The sequence below is a fragment of the Bombus affinis genome, chromosome 9 (assembly GCF_024516045.1).
Source record: "Bombus affinis isolate iyBomAffi1 chromosome 9, iyBomAffi1.2, whole genome shotgun sequence".
Taxonomy (NCBI): Eukaryota; Metazoa; Arthropoda; class Insecta; order Hymenoptera; family Apidae; genus Bombus; species Bombus affinis.
The window spans coordinates 2,196,604-2,217,057 of record NC_066352.1 but is presented as its reverse complement, the minus strand read 5'-3'; the positions used below and the strand labels follow the sequence as shown (position 1 = coordinate 2,217,057).

Sequence of the window (20,454 nt, the reverse complement as noted above, 5' to 3'; positions counted from 1 at the left end):
TGCATGTATATGTATTACGTGTATTCATGATGTCAAATGAATGTTTGGTCAGAGCATCGTGTGTATACAATTATATCGTTTATGATTTATAAAACTGTGATTTTTTATGAAGAAGACATTAATTTCAAATCAATACAATCGAGAGTAACATATAAACTTGTATATAATAAATGAATCATATTTCTTTGTATTATTATTGTGTAAAGGTTCAAAGTATGATTAAAATTATTTTCGTAAATGCAACTTATAACTTGCTGTAATAAACTTTAAACGAACTATGAAAATACTGAGAAATTAATTATTCGTATTACAAAAGATTAATAACTTAAGAAAGATATGCATATGTGTTAATGGATATGTTTGTTCTCTGAAGTAACGTGTAGGTTAGCTTTTGCAGTTTTTCAAGAAATTTCTAATTTCAACGAACATTCGAAGAATATGGATGTAGAAAAAGTTGCTGTATTTGCCAGTGTAGGATTCGCAATAGCCATTGCAGCATTTGTTATATGGGGTCCATCTCCTAAACCTCGAAAAAAAGGTATAGTGCGAAATATATTTAATTTCTTACAATTGTCCAGGAGAAAGATATTATATGTTATAATTTATGTATCCTTTTAGGAACAGTTATTGGAATCAATAATTTAGGATACACTTGCTTCTTGAATTCACTTTTGCAAGCTTTGGCGGCTTGTCCAATTTTTATTGGATGGTTAAAGAAACAATATGAAACAAATGCGAAAGTTAATTTCATTTCGACTTCATTATCTGTTTTTGAAAGTATGTTGCTAATTTAACAAAATGTCCTTAATTTTATTAATTCTTTACTATAAAAATGATGACTGATATTTTATTAAAAAATAAATTATAGTAAGAATTTTTAATTCATTAAATTCAATTTACTAAATTTAAAGATTTATTAATTCAAATACTATAAATAATATATATATATATATTATTATGGAATGTGTAATATAAATTTTTTTTTATTAGAAATCAATGGATATACGGAAGATTTATATGGTGATGTAACACCAATTGAAATAATTTCTTCACTTGGTAGTCAATGGAAATTTGCACCTGGTCATCAGGATGTACATGAGCTATTTCATGTAGTTCTCAGTGCGTTACAAGCAGAAATTCAACATGGAAATAGGGTATGCTTACAAACTAAAAGTTATCAAACTAAAGTTATATTGAATCGTTTAAAATGCATTATTGTTTGGTATACTACATAATATATTAAGTAGTTTGAGAAAACTTTCAAATTTATATGACATATTTTTAAATCTTTAAAGTAAAAAGACTAAATAACAAGTTAAATATATCTACAACAAATGATTTCAGAAAGGTTGTTTGTCTGATGCTTTACCACAAAGTACAATAATGATATCAGATACAAAGAAATTGGGTGATCCTTTATCATTTAGAAGTGTATCTTGTAATGATATTGTATCAGCTAACAAAAGTCCTAACATTCCAAATGGTTTTGATAGAAATTGCAACAATCATGTAATATCTTCGACGACATCCATATCAAGTATTCCTATGGCATATAATAAGCCAGGTATAATCCTTGCTAGGTCTTCAGAACTACTTTCAAAAAATGTTGGAGTTGAGGAAAATAAAGAATCCTTTAAACCGTGGAACTCCTTATGTACTATGTCATTTTCTATTGCTCCACCAATATCGATAGTAGTACATCCATTTTCTGGCTTATTAACTAGTCAATTACAATGCAGTTGCTGTAAATGGAAGGTTAGTCTTTTATTTTAATTAGAATTTTACTTTACTTTAATACAACATACTAAATTATAAAAAAAAACAAATAAGAATATCTTTTGTAGTCTGCAGTACATTATGACAAACTTGAAACAGTTTCTTTACCTTTGCCTCCTTTGGGTCCACATATTAAATCATATCACACATTGGAAGAATTATTAACGCGTTTTGTAACCAGTGAAATTGTCCAAGACGTTTCATGTGACGGATGCGGAATGCGTTGTTTAGCTACTAAAACCTTAACTCTAGGCAAACTCCCTAAATGTTTATGTTTACATATATCAAGAACCACATGGAGCTCTTCAGGAATACCAATTAAGAGAGATGATCCAGTCAAATTTCCTGAAGTACTAACTTTAGATCCTTATACTTTTATAGAAACAAAAAAGCGAAACGCACGGGTATGATATACAATATAATGTATCAAATATATATGTTTGCTAGTCACAAATTTAATATGAAATATGAATTGATAGGGTGATCCTGAAGCAACAATGTTACTTACGAATCGAACAACACTACAAGATAAACATAAGTATCAATTGCGTGCAATTGTAGAACATCGCGGACCTGTTGATTCTGGACATTTTGTTTGTTATAGACGAGGAAATAAAGCCAATCAGTGGTTGTATACTTCGGATAATGTAGTTGAGAGCATATCCTTGATTGAAGTTTTATGTGCCACACCATATCTTCTCTTTTACGAGCGTATTAATAGCATATAAGAATAGTTAGTAATCAATTTTAGTAACCGCAGGAAGTTTAGAAATGATGACTCAATCTATTGAAATGATGTAATGATTATAATGGAATTTAAGAGACTGAATGTGTCTAATAGTAGCTTTTATGTTCCTATTGCAAAACAGTTTAAATTGCTTCAAATTATTCGTTAAACAAAGAGAACAAATATTTATATTTATGTGAATTTTTTATTTAATAGATTTCATGTTTTCTGTATCACTTTATTTTCATACAATGGTACATAAAAAACAAAACAAAAAAATATTTTTTGGCTTATAATTTTGACATGATTTTCTAATTGAATGAAATAGTGCAAAATTTTAAACAAATTTTTAAATATTATACCTACTAATAATTTATGTACAACAAAACAAAATAGTCGCCATTTAAGGGTAGTATCATAGAATATTGTGTATGTAGAATATTATAGTTATAGTTTATAGAGGATTGCATTACTTGCTTGATAAATTGCATTGTAATAGCGAAACAAAATCAAATTGTGCCAAATTAATTAATCGTTTTTATATATAAACTATTATTTTATACATCTGAAGTTTGAAAGTTTAATTCTGGATATGTACTTTAAATGAAATACATTTTCGTGCAATGAAAAAGTAATAAGTTGAGATTTTCAATAACTTGAACAGTGATAATTTTCATACCCTTGTATCATTTAACTCAAACCTTTGTATTATACCTAACTCTAATGTACTGTTAAATAAAAGTACAATTATGTTTTTATAATAATTAAATTGCAATGTTACATTAACACTTGTTTATTAATAACATTCTTTATTTCTCACAAGATTAAATAAAAAAATTACAATAATATCCACCACAGTGAGTGATTATATTTATTTTATTTTAAATTTATTTTAAAATATAAACTTTTATTATATGGTTGAAGATAAAGCAATAAAAGATACTAAATCTTAAATATTTAGATTTCAATTTCATAAAAAAATAGAAAAAATAGTCTTGCAAAATTGAAGTTCAAATAGCTTTCAAATTAATCGTTTTCTCACCCAATAATTTAATATTTTTGTCTAGAGATTTAAAAACGCATTGATCGATTGTATAAATAAAAATATGTAGTTCAATTTTTAGAATTGCAGATAATTCTGAAATTTTTCAAATACCCTTACACCCAGAGCAACTACTGTACCATGTAGTGCACTATTACTATTTTAAAAATATTTTAACTTTGCCTAATAAAATTTTCATATAGAAAAATTCTATACATATATGTATGTAAATAATTATATAGTACTTTGTACGATAAGTATATACATGAATTTTTGATTCGCTATAATACGAATAAAGATGAAATGCTAAAGAGTTGAGTAAAGTTAAATAAGTATGAAGAGAATCGATCTGTTATGTATTGTTAAAGTATGGCGTTATGACATATTGACACAGCGACATGCAGCATGGGCACGGTTTCGGTCGTAGATTACAGGTGTGCAAACTTTCGTAGTAGAGTGAGACTCTTTGTGACCTGGTAGTGTTGGTCGATTTGTCCGCAGCAAGGTGCTCCAATCGAGAAGTTAGAATTTGTTGTTTGACGCCATTATATAAATATAGTCCGGGTCTAGTTGCATCTGTCTGTTTCTCTCTCTCCTTAGTGCACGTGTAACTATATACTGAGGCAAATTGAAAAAGACTTTATATGCCAGCGCCGTCGATGTCTTACGAAAAAATTGCGCGAGGTTAAAAAAGTCGAATGTATATAGACTAAAATAATAGTGTTAGTAAAATAAATACACAAGTTTAATATGAAAAAATATGAATATATGAAATAATGATTAATGAAGTTCACAAAAAGGGAAAGGTGAATTTAAAATATTTGCAAACATTTTTGTCGTTTGTTTTATTCTTATGGATAAAGAAGATATAGGTATGTATTTCTTACATTTCAAGAGAAGCATTAAATTAAATTAAATTCAGTCAAATAGATTTATTAGTTTTTTTTATAATTCACAATATATTACTATATGAAGAATAGAAATATGTAGAATAGAATTGATATATTTTACATACAATTGAACAGGATCAATACAATGTTATTCTAATATATGAAGTACAATGTAGAATTAAATATAGCAATGTAGAAATATTTTATGTACAATGAAATAGAATTAATACATCACTGATGTGAGCAATTAATTTACATGTAGTTCGCAGGCAAATTAAAAAAATAGTAATATTTATATTAATAATAAATAAATAATATATATGTAATGAAATAATAAAATTTATATATACATAGCTAACCTTAATTTTGATACAATTTCATTTGCACTCTTCTCTTAGAAATCCACATAGTTCTAAGTCAGCTGTAGTTACTATTGTTTCTGTTTCTCTACATGCAGTTGAACAATTGTAATGTCTACTTTCTTTCAAGCATGCAACTCATTGTTTTAATGTCTTATTTTCTTTTGTTGTTGAGAGCAGTTTTCTTTTGAGATTGGCTAAACTCTTTTTTGTATGTTGTGGAGTGTTCTTATTGTTATAGACAAGGAAAATTATCTCATACACAGTTTTGGATTGTTACTTCTTTCTTGGATTTGTACTCTTTGGTATATTATATGGGGACCAATACTTATCAACTGCAATAAGAAATAATGTTCAATATTATATATAAAGATTTTAATCCTTAAATATTAACATTTTATATTACATAGTCATGCTCAGTAGGATTACTCATTAATATCTCCCATAAAACTCTGTTTTTCATAATAGTACATTCAGATTACATTCAAATTACTTTCACACAATCCTATGGATATATCTTTCTATCTCCCATAAAACTCTGTTTTTCATAATAGTACATTCAGATAGAAAGATATATCTATAGGATTGCGTGAAAGTAAAGTAAATATGAAGTATAATTGAAACTTCTTTCAACTTACGTATTTCCTTGATATTTATAGGAGAGTCATTGCATTTTATGGCAAAATATTCAGGTTAGGGAATTTTTTCTATTGTTGAAGATGCAGAAACATGTTCATTATTATCTGAAAACAATCAGGTTTCATATTATTGCAGTACACTACAAAACTGTTTTTAGGGAAATGAGCAGAACACATAAAACTGCTATTGCTCAGTTTCTATCCTTCCAGACCTATTAATTTGACCCACTATTTATAATGGTAATCACAATGCTTTATCTCGTGGAAATCTAGACATAATTATATGCAAATTAAAACAGAAAATATCAAGGCTATTGTAAATTGAATAAAGGTTGTGTACTTGTTCAATATCGCATTGGTTTAGTTGTTGCTCAAATTATCGTAAATTACATATTTACCCCGAGTTAGAACTAAGCAGTAAACTTTCTCTTGTATAAAACACTCGTACAATAATAGAGAATACAGAACAATACATTTCACACAAAGCTTATTTCACACTGATATATCGCATGTCCCTTAGTGAGTGACAACTTGACAAGTAATAAAATAGTGAGCGCTGCGCACTAGTAAACTTTTGTAATGTTCTGACAATCTTCTTTAGTTCTCTCTGTTTCTCTACTCGTCTCTAATAGTGAGAATTGATATCAGTGGGAAAGGGGAATAAAATACACCGGTTAACCTGTGGTGGCGCTATGTACCAAAGTCCAATATAGCCGTGATCAACTCGACATCGTGCTCGGCGTACGAGAATTCGTGTGAAAATTCGCTTGCGTATTCATAGAATATATATCAGTGCATGCGAGTGATGCGAACATGCGAACATGCGAACTGATGTCACTTGCTTTTGCTTTTGCTAGCTTAAGTTTATCACTTTTGGCGTACAGTGTTTGGTATGATTGAAGAGTAAATGGTGTGTAGTGGTATGTTGCTACGTTTTTACTAAGATGCAAGATGTTAATATTCTAAAATAATGTTGATATAAACTTTGTTATGGTGTTAGTATATAATGCTATATTAGTATACTTTGTAATAGTACGTATACATGTTTGTATATGGAATAAATTTAATCGAGTATAAATTTATAGGTTATACTTGCACCTGCAACCTTTTGTAAATATCCGATCTTTTGAGATTTATTACTTCATATTTTATTTTTTGTAACGTAAATGCAGAGATGCCTCATTTTGTAAGCACTAAAGACAAAATTGTGAGTATAACTAAATAATAATATTATAAACTTTTACAATTTAGTAATATTATATTTTGATTTTTTGGCAGGTGCAAAATATGGAGAATATCGCTTCTGATTTTGCTTGTCTTAAAGTATCTGCTTTGCAAAAAGCTTCTCGTATATCAGGTGAAGTGGATAAAATTACAATTGGTCCCGATTCAATAGTGAATGAAAGTGAAAGTGAAAGATCAGAAAATATAGAAAATGAACGGAATTCTTGTAATATTACAATTCCACAAAAATCTGTCTACCCACAGCATAAAATCTATATGCAAAGTGGTATTACCTTCTCAGTTAAAAAGATTCTCTTAGAAAGCGAATATCAAAGAAAAGAAGAAGTTCAGGTAATACAGATATATTTTTATTTTTATTGTACTTTCAAAGAAATATAACTTCTATATAATATAATTTGCATGCAACATGTAGCTTAATCAATAGATATTATTTTGTTTCATTTAATTATTTAGAAGTTTGTTTCTCTCATCAATTTCAATGATTTCTGAATATGTTGTCAGGGGCATGACTGTGAACAACTTTTTCCTATGTGTAAAACCACCGCTCGGCTCTAGTTTCTAACCTACATATTTGAAAAAAAAACTGTTGGTACCACAATAATGAATTCTGCCTATAACTGTGTATCCATAGCAGCGTATGCGTTAGTTTGGTTGCTGGTCGCCTTATGGCAGCGGCCGGATACAATCTAATTTAGACCTAACTCTTACCTTTTATTTATAATATACAGGGTGTTTTATGTAAGTGGAAACGCTAGAATATATCACGAGAGATTAAAGATGTAACAAAAGTTGTTTGGTTCAAATGGATATCATATCCCTTTGCGGACGGAACAGTTTTAAGTTAACCGTACCGTGGGACCGAGCTGTTGCCGCGATAGTCATATAAAATTGCCAGCGCACATTCCTGTTTAGACGCGATTTTCGTTCATAGCATTCTAAGATGTTAAATTCTAGACATATGTATGTACACAGATTCTCCACAGAATAAGTAAAATGACACACATATGAGTCTTTTATATATACGCATATATGAGATATATGAGTTTCTCGACCATAGCGACATGTTTACGTGGGACCCATATATGAATCTTTTGGCTCTATCAGTTGTTTTCGTCAAACTCTTATATGAGATCCTCGGCCAAATTGATGGTTTACGCAGAACGCGTAACGCAGAACGTATATGTGGTGGTAGTCCGCAAAGGGATAAGGTGCAAATTATATTTTGACAGGTTGTGGGGGAAATTTTATGGTCAACTTCATTTTTGTAAATAGAACTATATATTTTTTAATGTATTAATCGATCCATCACCGCATTTTTTGTAAAAAAATATTAATTAAAAGTATCAATGAAGAATTATTAGTTTAGCAGATATTTTGACTTCAATTTATCAAATTTAACATAGGAAAGACACGGAAAGATGCGAAGCAGTATTCTTATGTTTACATTGTCTTTGTCTTTCATATGGTAAATTGATACGTTTTATCGTTATATATTATATGTTAAATTACATACGTTAAGTTTTGCAAGATTTTTTTTTATAACTTTATTCCCTCATGAAATATTTTATTTTCAGTTAAACGGAACACTATATATAACACTATATATAAAAACTCTATATATATAAACGAGGGTTGGACGAGCATGGATATATTGCATGGTTCCTTTAAATGGATGCTCAGCTGCATATGTGAGGTTGCAAGAAATGTCTGTTATAACTCAATTACAAGTAAATATCATCGATGTATTAGTGTTGAGTTACATTTTCTAACCCTTTGACCGGCAATCTTTGCTAAAGTAGTGATAGATTACTTAAAAGATAATAACAGAGATCTATGCTGAGGTAAAATTTTTGAAGACATTTCTTACAGCTTCACATATGCAATTGTGAACGAGGTTTTTATAAAAGCTGTTTATTTAGATTCGTAAAGTATGATACAAAGATAATGAGATCCATGTAATAACTAATGAATGCAAACAGATTGTCAAGTGGTGAATATGTCAACTATGCTTGTGACTGTGTCACAGATACACATATATATGCAGGATTCATTGTCCTTTTGTTTTTTGCAAACATCTCGGAAACTAAGTTCAAACAGTGATTACATGTATAGGAAAAAGTTGTTCAGAATCATGCCTCCGACAACATATTCAAAAATTATCAAAATCAGTGAACAGAGTAAACTTCTAAATAATTACCTTTGTTTCCTATGGAATTTTTGAAAAGCAATATTTTGTAAATGAATATTATGGACAATTATGTGAGTAATTATCCTTTTTCAACTGTGCGAAGATTCTACAAAATATACTTAATGAAAATGTGCTATGGAAACAAAAAATATATGGGATGTATATAATAGATGAGGACAAACTTTAGAAGCATATAGTACTCGTCAAAACAAGCAAAACGGTTTTAATCATCAATTTCTGTTACAAAGTGGTTTTTTCAATAAGACATTATCTTTACAGCTCAATTTAATATACACTCAGGCATGTTTTCGCATAGAAGCATATCACACATTGAGAGATCTCTGGCATTTCATTTATCTCTTAGCAGCAGTTTTCAATTTGTTGTATCAACTCATTTAACAAAGCAACTGGTTTACTACACACTATACTTTTATACACTTGCATAAGTGTATAAATATCTTGCAACTCGGAAACTAATTGTTTTTGAACTCATGTTTATTAAGACCAGTTTTGATGAATATTACATGGTTCCAAAGTTTGTTCACAACTTTTATATACACATCTGCTAATAGTCAAAATAATGATGTTTGATGAAAATTGAAAACTTTTGCTAGGCAAATAAAATTTTTAAAAATTAATCTATGAAAAGATATATATGTATAAAGTAGTAATATAAATTGTTCTATAAATAACAAACGTATAAAATCATAAAAAATGTGATTTTTTTAGAAAGAAATTGCACGTCATTGGCAACATATGAAAGAAAATGGGAAAGTTATACAGAAACGTATGGCAATATCACGTTCACATATGGCTAAAGAACGTGAACGCAAAAGTAAGGAGAACTATGCATATATACTAGCAGAAGAAAGAATGGCAGAACAGGAAGAAATACGTAAAAGACATGAACGACAGAAAGAAGTTGAAGAATACAGAAAAGAAATGAAAAAGAAAGAAGAATTGATCAAAGAAATAATGATTTTAAGAAATATATACAACCAAAAAAATAATGATTTTAAGAAATATGCAATGGAACATCATGATGTCATAGCACTTTCTGAAAATTGTAAAGACAAAAATTCTTTTGCCATACTATTATCTTCTTATGATACAAAATTAGAAGAGTTGCACCTCCAATTGAAGTTTATAGATGAAAAAGTTAAGGTAAAAAGTAAAACAATAAAACTTTATTAAATATAGTATACGAAAAATACAAAAATATATATGTATATGTGTTTTATTCATAGATAGGTGAAATAACACCCGCCGATTTGAATATTATGGTAAAACTGGTTCAACAAATTGATGAAATGTTAAGTATATTTAAATCAGAAATAGGTAAGTTTTGTACTATATATTATGTCTTTTCTTGTTAGATTTTGTGCAAACACACAGTTCTTTATTGTTCATATTATGTATTTTATATATTGTTTTTTTATACACCTTAGATAAAATAAATGTTCGGTGTGAGGTAAATTCAACTGGAGCAGAAAATACAACACATTCTCATACGACACAATTGTCAGATTCACAACAGGCATTTAGCAACAGTCAAACAGTTCACGAGCCAATTATTTCAGAACAAACAAATACTGATAACGAAGTACAAAAATATGAAGACGAAGAAAAAAAGGGAAATATGCAAACAGAGAACGTGGTTTCTACAAATATTTCACAAGAAACATCTCTAATTGTTAATGTAGAAGGAAATGTATCAACGACCGAATCAGATAAAGGTAAAATAAGTTTGTGCCATAATTGTAGTTTATGTTCTTAATAAATTAGTGATAAATACATACCATTTTATTTACAGATCATTTGTATAAATATGTCGATAAAGAATTGTTAGAAATATATGTGAATAATAAAAAATTTTTAGAAAATTATGTAAAAATATTTGATGAGTTTTTACAATCTCCAAATACGAAAAAATTTAGATTTGAATGTCAAAAAGCAATAAATATACCTGTAAATGCAATATCTGGCATTAATCAACAACATCTGACAGATAAATATGAAAGATTACATATTCTGCTTATGGGGAAATCTTGGCCAAATGTTAATGAACATCCATATGGGGCAGATTTTTGTAAAAATATTCTAGCTAAAAAATTAGTTGTATGTAATTTCATATAAATCTTATATTTGTATCAAGTATTTTAAATTATAACATTTCATATATGATCCATTTTTATAGAATCAAGGTGAGACGCTTGTTTCAAGTAAACCAAAGATGGCATTTCCCATCGCAGCTATAATCGTAGCTCTTTGGAGCGATCATTCCGATTTCGGAGATTTACTTTTATCACATTTTTACAATGTTTGTCCATTTACGGTTCCTATCTTTATGCCAAGAATGGTAGGACAATCGGATGATGATTATTATAAATTAATGGGTTATAAATATGCTGAAGATGGCACAATAGAAAAGCATGATAAATTTTTGAAAAGAATGTCCGGTTTAATGAGACTGTATGCTTCTATTACTATCACGACTCAAAGGAAAGGAATTGCTAAAACTAATCCACATGGACTCCAAAATGCATGGCGATGGTTGGCTGCTGTTTTAAATTTTGGTAATATAGATATCTAGAAAGTTACAGAAAATTGTATTGAAGTCTTAGTAATATTTTGTAATTTTGTTTCAGAACCGCGAAAGGAAATATCAGATCTTTGTGCAACTTTCTTATTGGATATGCTTGAAGTTGCTGGAAATACATTATGGATTGCTTATCCAAAACAATTCCATAAGTTGTTAATTTTATTGTCGGAAGAATATTATCCACGCATGAAAAATGTAGGATCTATCGGCAGTGGTCCATTGGTACGACTTGAAGAATTTTTGAGAAATAGTTTAGCAAAAGGTTCTATATCCCCTCCTGATGGTCAACTTCCTCCAAATTTTTGGTGATGATAATACCGCTGAATCAATTTCTTTAATTTCTAATTATAAATTTCTGACTGTTATCGATACTCGTAAAACATTATCGGATATTGCAAGAATTTTCTCGCGCGAAAATATTTTAAAGTAATTTGTACATATGAAAAATCATTATTCAAATGCCATATTTATTAAACTTTCAATATGTGAGAAAAGAATGCAAAAAAATGTAAAAATAATAAGTGATGTATGTATAATTATGCGTATGCCTAGAAGTAATACAATACGAATAACATAATCTTAGTAGTATGGTACACTTGTAACTACAGATTTTACACCGTCAAAGTTGTATAATTTTTCAAAATTTGTGGCAAATCTAGTAATCCCAAAAGGAGCGAATCTATCTATCCATTCTCTGTCTTGATTTATATTTAGTAAGTAAGTTGTAATTTTTCTTTTGAGGACGTCTACAAATAGAATGAAAAGTAAAAATCATAATTCATTGCATAAAAGAATTACAGTATAAATGAAATACGACCTATATATTTTTACGCCTAAAACTTTTGTACCTGAAAGTGTTTTCTTTATCATGATGCGATAAGGTGGTAAAGGTCCTAAACTTGTTAAAATATGAAGCGAATTGATTCCTGGTAATGTGTCTTTGTGGCATTTAATAACAGGAGATTCTAAAATTCCAACTTCTGCTTGTTTTCCTGCAACCATTTGTAAAGCAGCAATCTGTGTATCAGTATCTGAAAATTGAATTTATAATTCATTTAATCATTTTTATAGTATACTGAAAATAAAAAGCATGCTCTTAATGTAATATACGAACCAAGCATGTTGCCGAAAAAAGCTGGGCTTTCACCTTTCGTGTATAAGTAATTAAATAACAATGCTGCTACTCCACTATTTTTCTTTCGATCTGGGAGAGAACATCTGTGACCGCGAAGATCTGTAATATCCTATAAAAACCTTTCTCAAATCAATATACTTATACTTTTATTTAGTTGTAACTATAATTGTATATTTGAATTTGATATTTACTTGTACGTGTAGCGCGCGGTCTGTAGCTACAACAACATCAGCATAAATGCACGATGAGTTGTCTTTATTAAGATGATGTTCGAAACAGAAACTCACAGGTAAAAGTTCACCATCTTCCCAGTCTGCACTTGCTGATAAGATAGCTGAAAAATATGAATTTACTCTATTATTTGATTAATTACAACTTAACAGTTTTCACATGCATTACATACGTATTTATGTAGGTAGAATGATAGGAAAGAAAAGAATTAACAGAAGTCCTTATACACTATTACATATAAAAATTAGGTTGAGATAATAATAATAGCATACCAATATCCACAATTTCTTTTGCAACTGGTCTGTCATTTCTGGGTTCGTACAACAGTACTACAGGTTTTTCGGTAGCAACTTCGATTGCTTCTACAAGCACTTCGAATAAGCCAATTGGTAGCGAAGGTACAAGATGCGTTGTTAAAACAAGTGAACGTTCACTCAATAGCGGACTAGAAAGTGGAGGACATTTTCGAGGAACAGCAACATTCGAGGGTTTTTGAAAATTCTGAAAATACGTTAACAGTATTTGATTACTTAAATGACTTAGTACGTATAAGATCTGTATATGATCTGTATATATTGACAAATATGATAAACACAAATCTATATAAAGGCTTAAATTTAGATTGTCTTTTACCATCCAAAAGAAAATGCCGCAATTATTAGTAAAATGATAAGTAATTATTATGTATTATGCATTATGTATGATTGAAACTTACAAATTTATCGGCAATGGGAATCATTTTGTATTCTGCAACATTTTGATGTAAAGTAATATCACTAAAACTTTTTGACTCGTTGTCTTCTGTTTTAAGTTCTTCCACTCTGAATTCAATGTTTTTTAATTCTGCGATTGTAGGCTTCATTTGCTGGTATTCTGATTTTGAAATTTTGGAACTTCCAATTTCTATTTGCGTTTTTTCTTGTTTTTCACTTTCTTCCAAATTTTTTTGTTTTGTTTTGATTTCATAACTGTCATTCGTAATTTGACAATTTTCATGAGAAAAGGTTGCGATATTTATTGATTTTTTCATAATTATCGAAGTATCTTTTGATTCCAAATGAACTTCATTCTCAAGTAAGTTATCCTTCGATGCTTTTGTCATAGGAAACATTTTGTCGTATGATTTTATATTTTAATCTGGCAATAGGAAATTTTTAAAAAGCTTCAAAACACAAAATAAACAAAAATATTACGAATTAAGAAATAAAGTGAAATAAAGTACAGAAATGACAAAATAATGAGAATTTAGCGTAGCTCACAACAACGTTGACTTCGATGAAACTTTCAGAATATATATAATTGAGATCAATCTACAAAATGTATTTTTAAAATTTTCATTACAGGCTCAGATAAAAAAGTTGTAAAAGGCAACTTTTACTATTTTCTTTGTGATTTTAACCAATTATAATTTTTTAAAAATTGTTTTTATATGTCATTTAATAAACTAATTCACCTAATTTCAAAAAAAAAAAAAAATCAAATCGTCTAGCCCAATTTAAAAAAAATTATTCTGTTTTAAAGAACAGATGATTTTTAGTGTGACCGATTCATATATATTTTACGATAACGCATAATTTAAAAAAAAAGTATACGTATATTATCAGCAATATGAATCAAATATAAAACAAAGTTAGAAAAACATAGTGGATGTTATAAATATAATAAACATAACAATAAATCCTGATAAATAAATATGTATTAGTGCTCCTTTAATAACGATCACGTAGGGGAAAATTTATAAAATATGTACATAAATTTGTTAAGGTTCCTGAAGAAAAATTGCTAACAAATTATTAATATATGCCATATAAAATAATGTTTACAATTAAGAAGTCCATTTTTCGTTTTACTGTATTGTAATTAACTTGTACGGTAATCTTATCGGTATTAGTTTTTTTTCTTAATTATGATATAAAATAAGGCGGTGAAATTCCATGATAATTGTTTTTATATAATTCGTCAGAAGAACACATTTGTATATTTCCCTTGTAAGCAATAATTACAATAATGTTAGATTTGTAAATAGTGTACACATGAAGCTTGTTTGAATTATCATAAATATTTCTTCGGTAATTTTAAACGAGAACTAAAACGAAATAGGAAAAATAAAAAAAATATATATATATATATGTATTTTATAATTGGATTATTTTATTTTTCCTATTTCGTTTTATATTATATATATATATATATAATATAATATAATAATTAATTAATTATATATATATTTATGATAATTTACAACGAAAGAAGTTTAAAAAAATCTTGGATAATAAAATTTGTATGTATTTTTACATAAAGTATCACCTCCTGCTTATTTATATTGTACGTATAATACAACACATAATATATTGAAACAGTTTGTCAACATTGTATCTGATATTTTCATACATTTCAAAAGTATAAGTGGCGAACTATATACAGTGATGAACAGAAGTATTAGCGCAGACAAGATAAAACTCTATGTAAATCTCTAAAGCATAATTTTTATCAAATTCCTTTGAAAAATATAATTTTTGGACTAAGGTTTATATATATATATATATATATTTATATATATATATATATATTTATATATATTTATATATATATATATATGTATTACACCTCATTATTGTTAAGCAACTGTCTTTTGTTACAGAAGATTAGTTACTTTTAAGGTTTCAATTACTGTAAAATTGGCACGAAAATTGATTCTAGAATCGTTTTGAAAATAATTTCATAGAAAATGAAACGTTATACGAATAAACTTCAGTCTATATTAATATCTTTTATTTCCTTTTATATAGAATTACTATCTCTCCGATTGTATCGTAAAAATACACATCGATGGGCATGCGCGTATTAATCTCGACAAGATTCAATAATTCGATTCAATATAGTAGGTACTGATCAAATTTTTTTGTATTTCGATAGAAATTTACTTATACGGTATATAAATATGTATATGTACTAATTGAAACTTACTCTCGTTTGCGCTACTATTAAATCAGTTAAATGGAATACACTGTATTGAGAGAATAGTTCAAGACGAAAACTGTGAAATGTTCGATGACAGAATAGTGAGAATGTTACTTATATACTTGGAATGGTTTATGTTCATGCGACGAGTGTTCGAGGGACGTCATGCATTCGTGGATAATCTTCAGTCGGTTGCCGCGTGATGGCTGCGTGTTCCAAGGAAATGATGCCATTTTGGTGCAGGTTCCAGCGATACCGATGGGAGAACAAAGATATTGCACAGTTTCGCACTTTGCGAATTTCTGTTGCAAACTTTTTATCCATGTTGTATCGTAAACGATCTATGGTTGTATTAGATAGAATAGTTCACGATAAAAACCAACCAGTATGTTTTCTCAAATTTAATTCAATGTTTAACTTTCTTTAAACTATAATTTTTTTATTTAAAACAAATATACGCATGTATGTATATTTAATTTGTTTCTATTTATAAAAGGTACGTAATATTTATTATAATATAAAAAATAAACAGTATTTTTCTATAAATTATATGATTAACAATATTTTTCAATAAAAAATGATAAGTTTCAATTTATTCATTTTCTTGCAGGGATAAATGCTAATCATTTTAGCCATTAGTCGTAAAAGATTAAGTATTTTTTAACATCTGCGATTATTTTTGGAATACTTTTTCTCAGATTCGTCTTAATTTTTCGTAAGACTCATTGCTTATCGTGATAGTTTAACATTTTTTTCTTACGCTTTCCATTTTATTGGATACATGATTTTCGTTTTTGTTTCTTTCAAAGAGATATTGCACTGTAATGCGATATTTATTCATAATCTATGTATAATACGATTTCACGTTGTGCTTTGCCTTGCTTATAACAGAAGATGATTAATTTACCTCCAAAAACGTACTAATGAAGAATGAAGTAATGGAATTAATAATTTAACGCTCGAAAAATGCTTAAAAGCAATTGAATTCTCACACTCATGTTAGATGGAATCACAATATTATAGATGTATAATTTGTAGTCTAATCATTGTATATTTTTATTGTTCATTAATACAACATACAAATATTTTCCAAATAAACTACCTAGGAGATAATGCATTTTATATCAGAAAATGCTTTATTGAATTTAAATACATATATCGAAAGATAGTATATATACATATATACGTATGTACAGGGCGATCGGAAGTGATTTGTCACGAGCATCAGAGCGTTATTCTACATCTCCGCATTGTTTTTCACGCATCATGAGGGTCAAAAATCTCAAAGGAACCATAGATCGCAATTCAATCGTTCTTTTGGAGAAGAAGTTCCATTATTTCTCGACACATTTTATTCGTAACGTACAGAGAAAAATAGCATCTGCTGTTGCGCGTGTATACTCCAGATCTCCCGAAGATTACGTATTGACTTTAAACGATGAAAAAGTTGGTGAATCGGTCGATGATGACTTTCATGATTATGATATTCACGTTTAATTGAGTTATAAATTATAAAGTTGTAACCGACTTTTGCAGCCTCGCATATGTACATTGTGCAAAAGGCCTTTAAACTCGTTCGATCCTAGTTTATAAACGGCAGATAAGAGGCCGGTGGCGGCAACCAACACTGACCCATACGCTATAGGTATAATTCACTGTAGTGGTACTAGCAGTTTTTCGCAAATATCTTGAAGACTAAGCGAATCCATCCCTTCTGTATGTAGGAAAAAGTTATTCAAAATATCGATTTCTACAATGTATCCAAAAATCATTGAAATTGGAGGGTAGTTAATCTTTCTACAGAATCGCCCATAAAATAATTCGACTTTGAATTTTAAGCTCGAAGTCAAGTTCGCTGCTACTTTCTTTCGCAGATCTTCGCCGATCCGGAGGTATAGAATAACGCTACGATACTTATGACAAATCAGTTTTAAATATTCTGCACATATATGTATATATGTATATGCGAGAATGTCACAAAAGAGCAGTCTTTACTTACTTCTAATCAATTTGTTATGTGTTGTAACCAACTGGTGATAGTATCGAATATACATGGATTTATATAATTTTTCTTCGTTTATTTAATCTCTTGAATACCCTATATCCAATTTAATACGAAACTAGTGAACTAGTGAGTAATTGCTAATGAACTTGCAAATATACATATACATATACATATATACATAATACACGTGTATATAATTCGCATTGAATTTGATTTCCGATGGATGTTTTGAAATAATGCAAAATTATCGTTGAATCGTCATTGATATTTTACACAAGAACTAGAAATTTATACGTGATGTACTCATCGAGTCTTGCAAACGGACGAAAGTCCCACCGACCTTATGAAATTAAATCACGGTCGATGGAGACCTCATCCGGACACACCGCTCGTGATTTGTGATTTGTCCATCTTCGGAATTTCGATTTTGATCGTTTTATCATTTCTTAGGCCATACGAAGATGATGCATTATTCTGCAAGAGAAAGAAGATAATTTTATAATTTTGTTAATCTCATGAAATTTGTTATAATGGTATAAAGTACAAATATTGATATTCCTTATGATCCTTACGATTAATATTTTAACTTGACTGTTCTACGAAAAGTTCTGCCTCTCACCAATCACAGCGTAATGTTTCAGACTTTATATGTGCACATGCATTTTTGTCATATATGGTTAAATTTTCACATACCACCACACATTTACATGCATTCCCTTTAGTCTCTCTCCGTTTGTTACGTTTTATCGATGTGCCATCATAAACGTTCGTTTCAACCCAGATCATTCGTAACTCATCATTCGAATCCCAACCTGCGCGTAAACAGATGCACATAAGCATACGTACTTAGATTCGCGATTACTCCTTACGTACATACATCTACGTGTATATGTATATGTATATTATAACATTATTTCAAGTAAAATTTTATATTTTAACAAGTATTATAATTTCTGAGATAAATAATTCTGTTATAGTTAATGAAATTATTCACCGTATGAACTATTACCAAAAAATTCTACATATAGAAATTATATATATAGCGCTATATATATCAAAAGCATTTTTAGTCATTAGTGGTTAATTTGTAGTTCCTAGTTTTAGTTTTTGGAGAATAGAATAACTAAGAGAGTGCAATAGAATAGAGTGGAAAAAAGGGGAGGTAGATATATAAGAAGAGAATTAGACATAAAAGATGTAAAACCGAAAGTTTGTCCAAAGCCGAAAGGCACGGGCTAAGCAATAATAAATAAATAATAAAATAATATATCGCATATAAAGCATCGACTAATTAATACTTTTAATTTGATGAATCGACCAATACTTACAGTTAAAAGACCGTATTGATCATTAAAAATTTCGTTTGATTTAATCGATGGATGAAATTAATCGTCAGTTGGTGATTACAAATTACTTTTACAATAGAAAGAGTTTTAATATCTAATCATTAATCTAATGGACTCGAATAGTTAAACCTGATAATTAATCTAGCTTTTAATACAATTGACAATTAAATATCTGTCTTGACGATTCTCGAGACTATACAATCTACTATTTACCTATATTTCATCTTGAATTGTTACTAATAATAGATTTAAAATTAGGCATTATTTAAATAAAATATTTGCGATAGTTTATTTAAGGAAGAAAATGTCTTTGCGATGTACTATTTTGATTATCAAACATCTTATATTCTATTTAAGTAGATCTTTTTTCAAATAATTCTTTAAATGATATCCTATCAATTGCAACAACGACAACAAAAGTATAAATTTCTTTACAGAAAACATTTTACATACACAGGCTCGTACATCAATTATTCAAGGATAATCGAAGTAAGGACAGTTCTAATAAAGACTAAATACCATTACGTTGTAAAATAATCCAGCAATATTATTTGTAGCCCAAATAAATGCAAAATCAAATTAAATTTGTTTAGGTTCGATTGTTAACGATTGTTAACGATTGTTGTTCATAAAACATGCATTTCAATTGTAACTGGTAAATGTCTTATACTGTCATCGAGTAATTAAGCTTAACGAACGGTACTTTTTAATACTTATTTCAAATTTATTTACTGCTCGAAGTCAGATATAAGCGCATCATTAATATTACATTCGAGTAGACTGTATATTCATTTCGTTTTTAACTAAAATAATCATTATCTCTTGAAATAGAGTCTAATACGTTCGTAGATTATAATAGATTTCGTAACATGTTTTCGTCGTGAAAGAAGTACATATTGAGAACAATACATTTACACATGTCGATAAATATAGAATATACTTAATCTGTCGCGTAAAAAGTAGATATTACTTGCTACGTTTAAAGTGAAATATTTATTTTACGTGATATACTTAAATATGTACTCTTCATTCAATATCCCGTGCCTATTTGGATTCCATACGAAAGTATTTTAAACCAAGAGTTTTTAAGGGATTAGCTCCTTACGTTTCTGTAGATATGTACAGTTTCCTTCGCTTTTCCGTCTGTAGCTGTGTGGGAGAAGAAACGTCGCTCACAATTCTCAGAATATCGTTCAGATAAGTAATCACGAGGGTAAGTAGATTGTTCCTGACGGATGTTCCTGGCGATGTTATTCGAATAATTTCTAATTCAAGAACGACAAAATATGATTTCGAAAATATCATTTTA

At 28.8% G+C, this 20,454-nt stretch overlaps 3 protein-coding genes and 1 long non-coding RNA gene across 9 annotated transcripts; 2 read left to right on the top strand and 2 right to left on the bottom strand.

Annotated features, from left to right (window-relative positions):
* Positions 1 to 7: 7 nt before the first annotated feature.
* On the top strand, positions 8 to 3,289 carry LOC126920340 (ubiquitin carboxyl-terminal hydrolase 30 homolog). Its single transcript, XM_050730554.1, has 6 exons — positions 8 to 538; positions 619 to 777; positions 991 to 1,154; positions 1,345 to 1,755; positions 1,845 to 2,180; positions 2,256 to 3,289. The coding sequence occupies exons 1-6, from the start codon at positions 439 to 441 to the stop codon at positions 2,502 to 2,504; spliced, it is 1,419 nt and encodes a 472-aa protein (XP_050586511.1). The 5' UTR covers positions 8 to 438; the 3' UTR covers positions 2,505 to 3,289.
* Positions 3,290 to 3,997: 708 nt separating this feature from the next.
* LOC126920329 (mRNA export factor Gle1) lies at positions 3,998 to 12,278 on the top strand. Of its 6 annotated transcripts, none has more exons than XM_050730514.1 (9): positions 3,998 to 4,417; positions 6,518 to 6,639; positions 6,711 to 7,007; positions 9,595 to 10,029; positions 10,113 to 10,203; positions 10,314 to 10,601; positions 10,679 to 10,983; positions 11,063 to 11,441; positions 11,514 to 12,278. In XM_050730514.1, exons 2-9 carry the CDS (start codon positions 6,607 to 6,609, stop codon positions 11,774 to 11,776), a joined length of 2,091 nt encoding a protein of 696 aa, XP_050586471.1. In that variant the 5' UTR covers positions 3,998 to 4,417; positions 6,518 to 6,606; the 3' UTR covers positions 11,777 to 12,278. The 6 variants fall into 6 exon arrangements, with proteins under 6 accessions (XP_050586471.1, XP_050586470.1, XP_050586469.1 ...); XM_050730513.1 differs by lacking the exon at positions 3,998 to 4,417 and adding an exon at positions 6,100 to 6,342; XM_050730512.1 differs by lacking the exon at positions 3,998 to 4,417 and adding an exon at positions 6,100 to 6,352.
* On the bottom strand, positions 4,896 to 6,075 carry LOC126920352 (uncharacterized). The gene is made up of 3 exons (XR_007711944.1): positions 5,831 to 6,075; positions 5,433 to 5,537; positions 4,896 to 5,129 (listed from the first exon to the last, which is right to left on the bottom strand). It is a non-coding gene; the product is annotated as an uncharacterized LOC126920352 (long non-coding RNA).
* LOC126920344 (uncharacterized) lies at positions 11,915 to 16,160 on the bottom strand. The gene is made up of 7 exons (XM_050730561.1): positions 15,801 to 16,160; positions 13,549 to 13,970; positions 13,106 to 13,334; positions 12,794 to 12,936; positions 12,582 to 12,711; positions 12,316 to 12,498; positions 11,915 to 12,213 (listed from the first exon to the last, which is right to left on the bottom strand). The coding sequence occupies exons 2-7, from the start codon at positions 13,942 to 13,944 to the stop codon at positions 12,047 to 12,049; spliced, it is 1,248 nt and encodes a 415-aa protein (XP_050586518.1). The 5' UTR covers positions 13,945 to 13,970; positions 15,801 to 16,160; the 3' UTR covers positions 11,915 to 12,046.
* Between the last annotated feature and the right edge of the window lie 4,294 nt (positions 16,161 to 20,454).

What these genes read in the sequence shown, in the direction of transcription:
- LOC126920340 (XM_050730554.1), top strand. Translation starts at nt 439, where the DNA reads ATGGATGTAGAAAAAGTTGCTGTATTTGCCAGTGTAGGATTCGCAATA. An exon ending in TCCTAAACCTCGAAAAAAAG is followed by an intron (nt 539 to 618) that starts GTATAGTGCGAA and finishes GTATCCTTTTAG; the next exon opens with GAACAGTTATTGGAATCAAT. An exon ending in GCAGTTGCTGTAAATGGAAG is followed by an intron (nt 1,756 to 1,844) that starts GTTAGTCTTTTA and finishes TATCTTTTGTAG; the next exon opens with TCTGCAGTACATTATGACAA.
- LOC126920329 (XM_050730514.1), top strand. Translation starts at nt 6,607, where the DNA reads ATGCCTCATTTTGTAAGCACTAAAGACAAAATT. An exon ending in TTCTAGCTAAAAAATTAGTT is followed by an intron (nt 10,984 to 11,062) that starts GTATGTAATTTC and finishes CCATTTTTATAG; the next exon opens with AATCAAGGTGAGACGCTTGT. An exon ending in GGCTGCTGTTTTAAATTTTG is followed by an intron (nt 11,442 to 11,513) that starts GTAATATAGATA and finishes ATTTTGTTTCAG; the next exon opens with AACCGCGAAAGGAAATATCA.
- LOC126920344 (XM_050730561.1), bottom strand. Translation starts at nt 13,944, where the DNA reads ATGTTTCCTATGACAAAAGCATCGAAGGATAACTTACTTGAGAATGAA. An exon ending in TTCCCATTGCCGATAAATTT is followed by an intron (nt 13,335 to 13,548) that starts GTAAGTTTCAAT and finishes ACGTATTTTCAG; the next exon opens with AATTTTCAAAAACCCTCGAA. An exon ending in ACCGCGCGCTACACGTACAA is followed by an intron (nt 12,712 to 12,793) that starts GTAAATATCAAA and finishes AGGTTTTTATAG; the next exon opens with GATATTACAGATCTTCGCGG.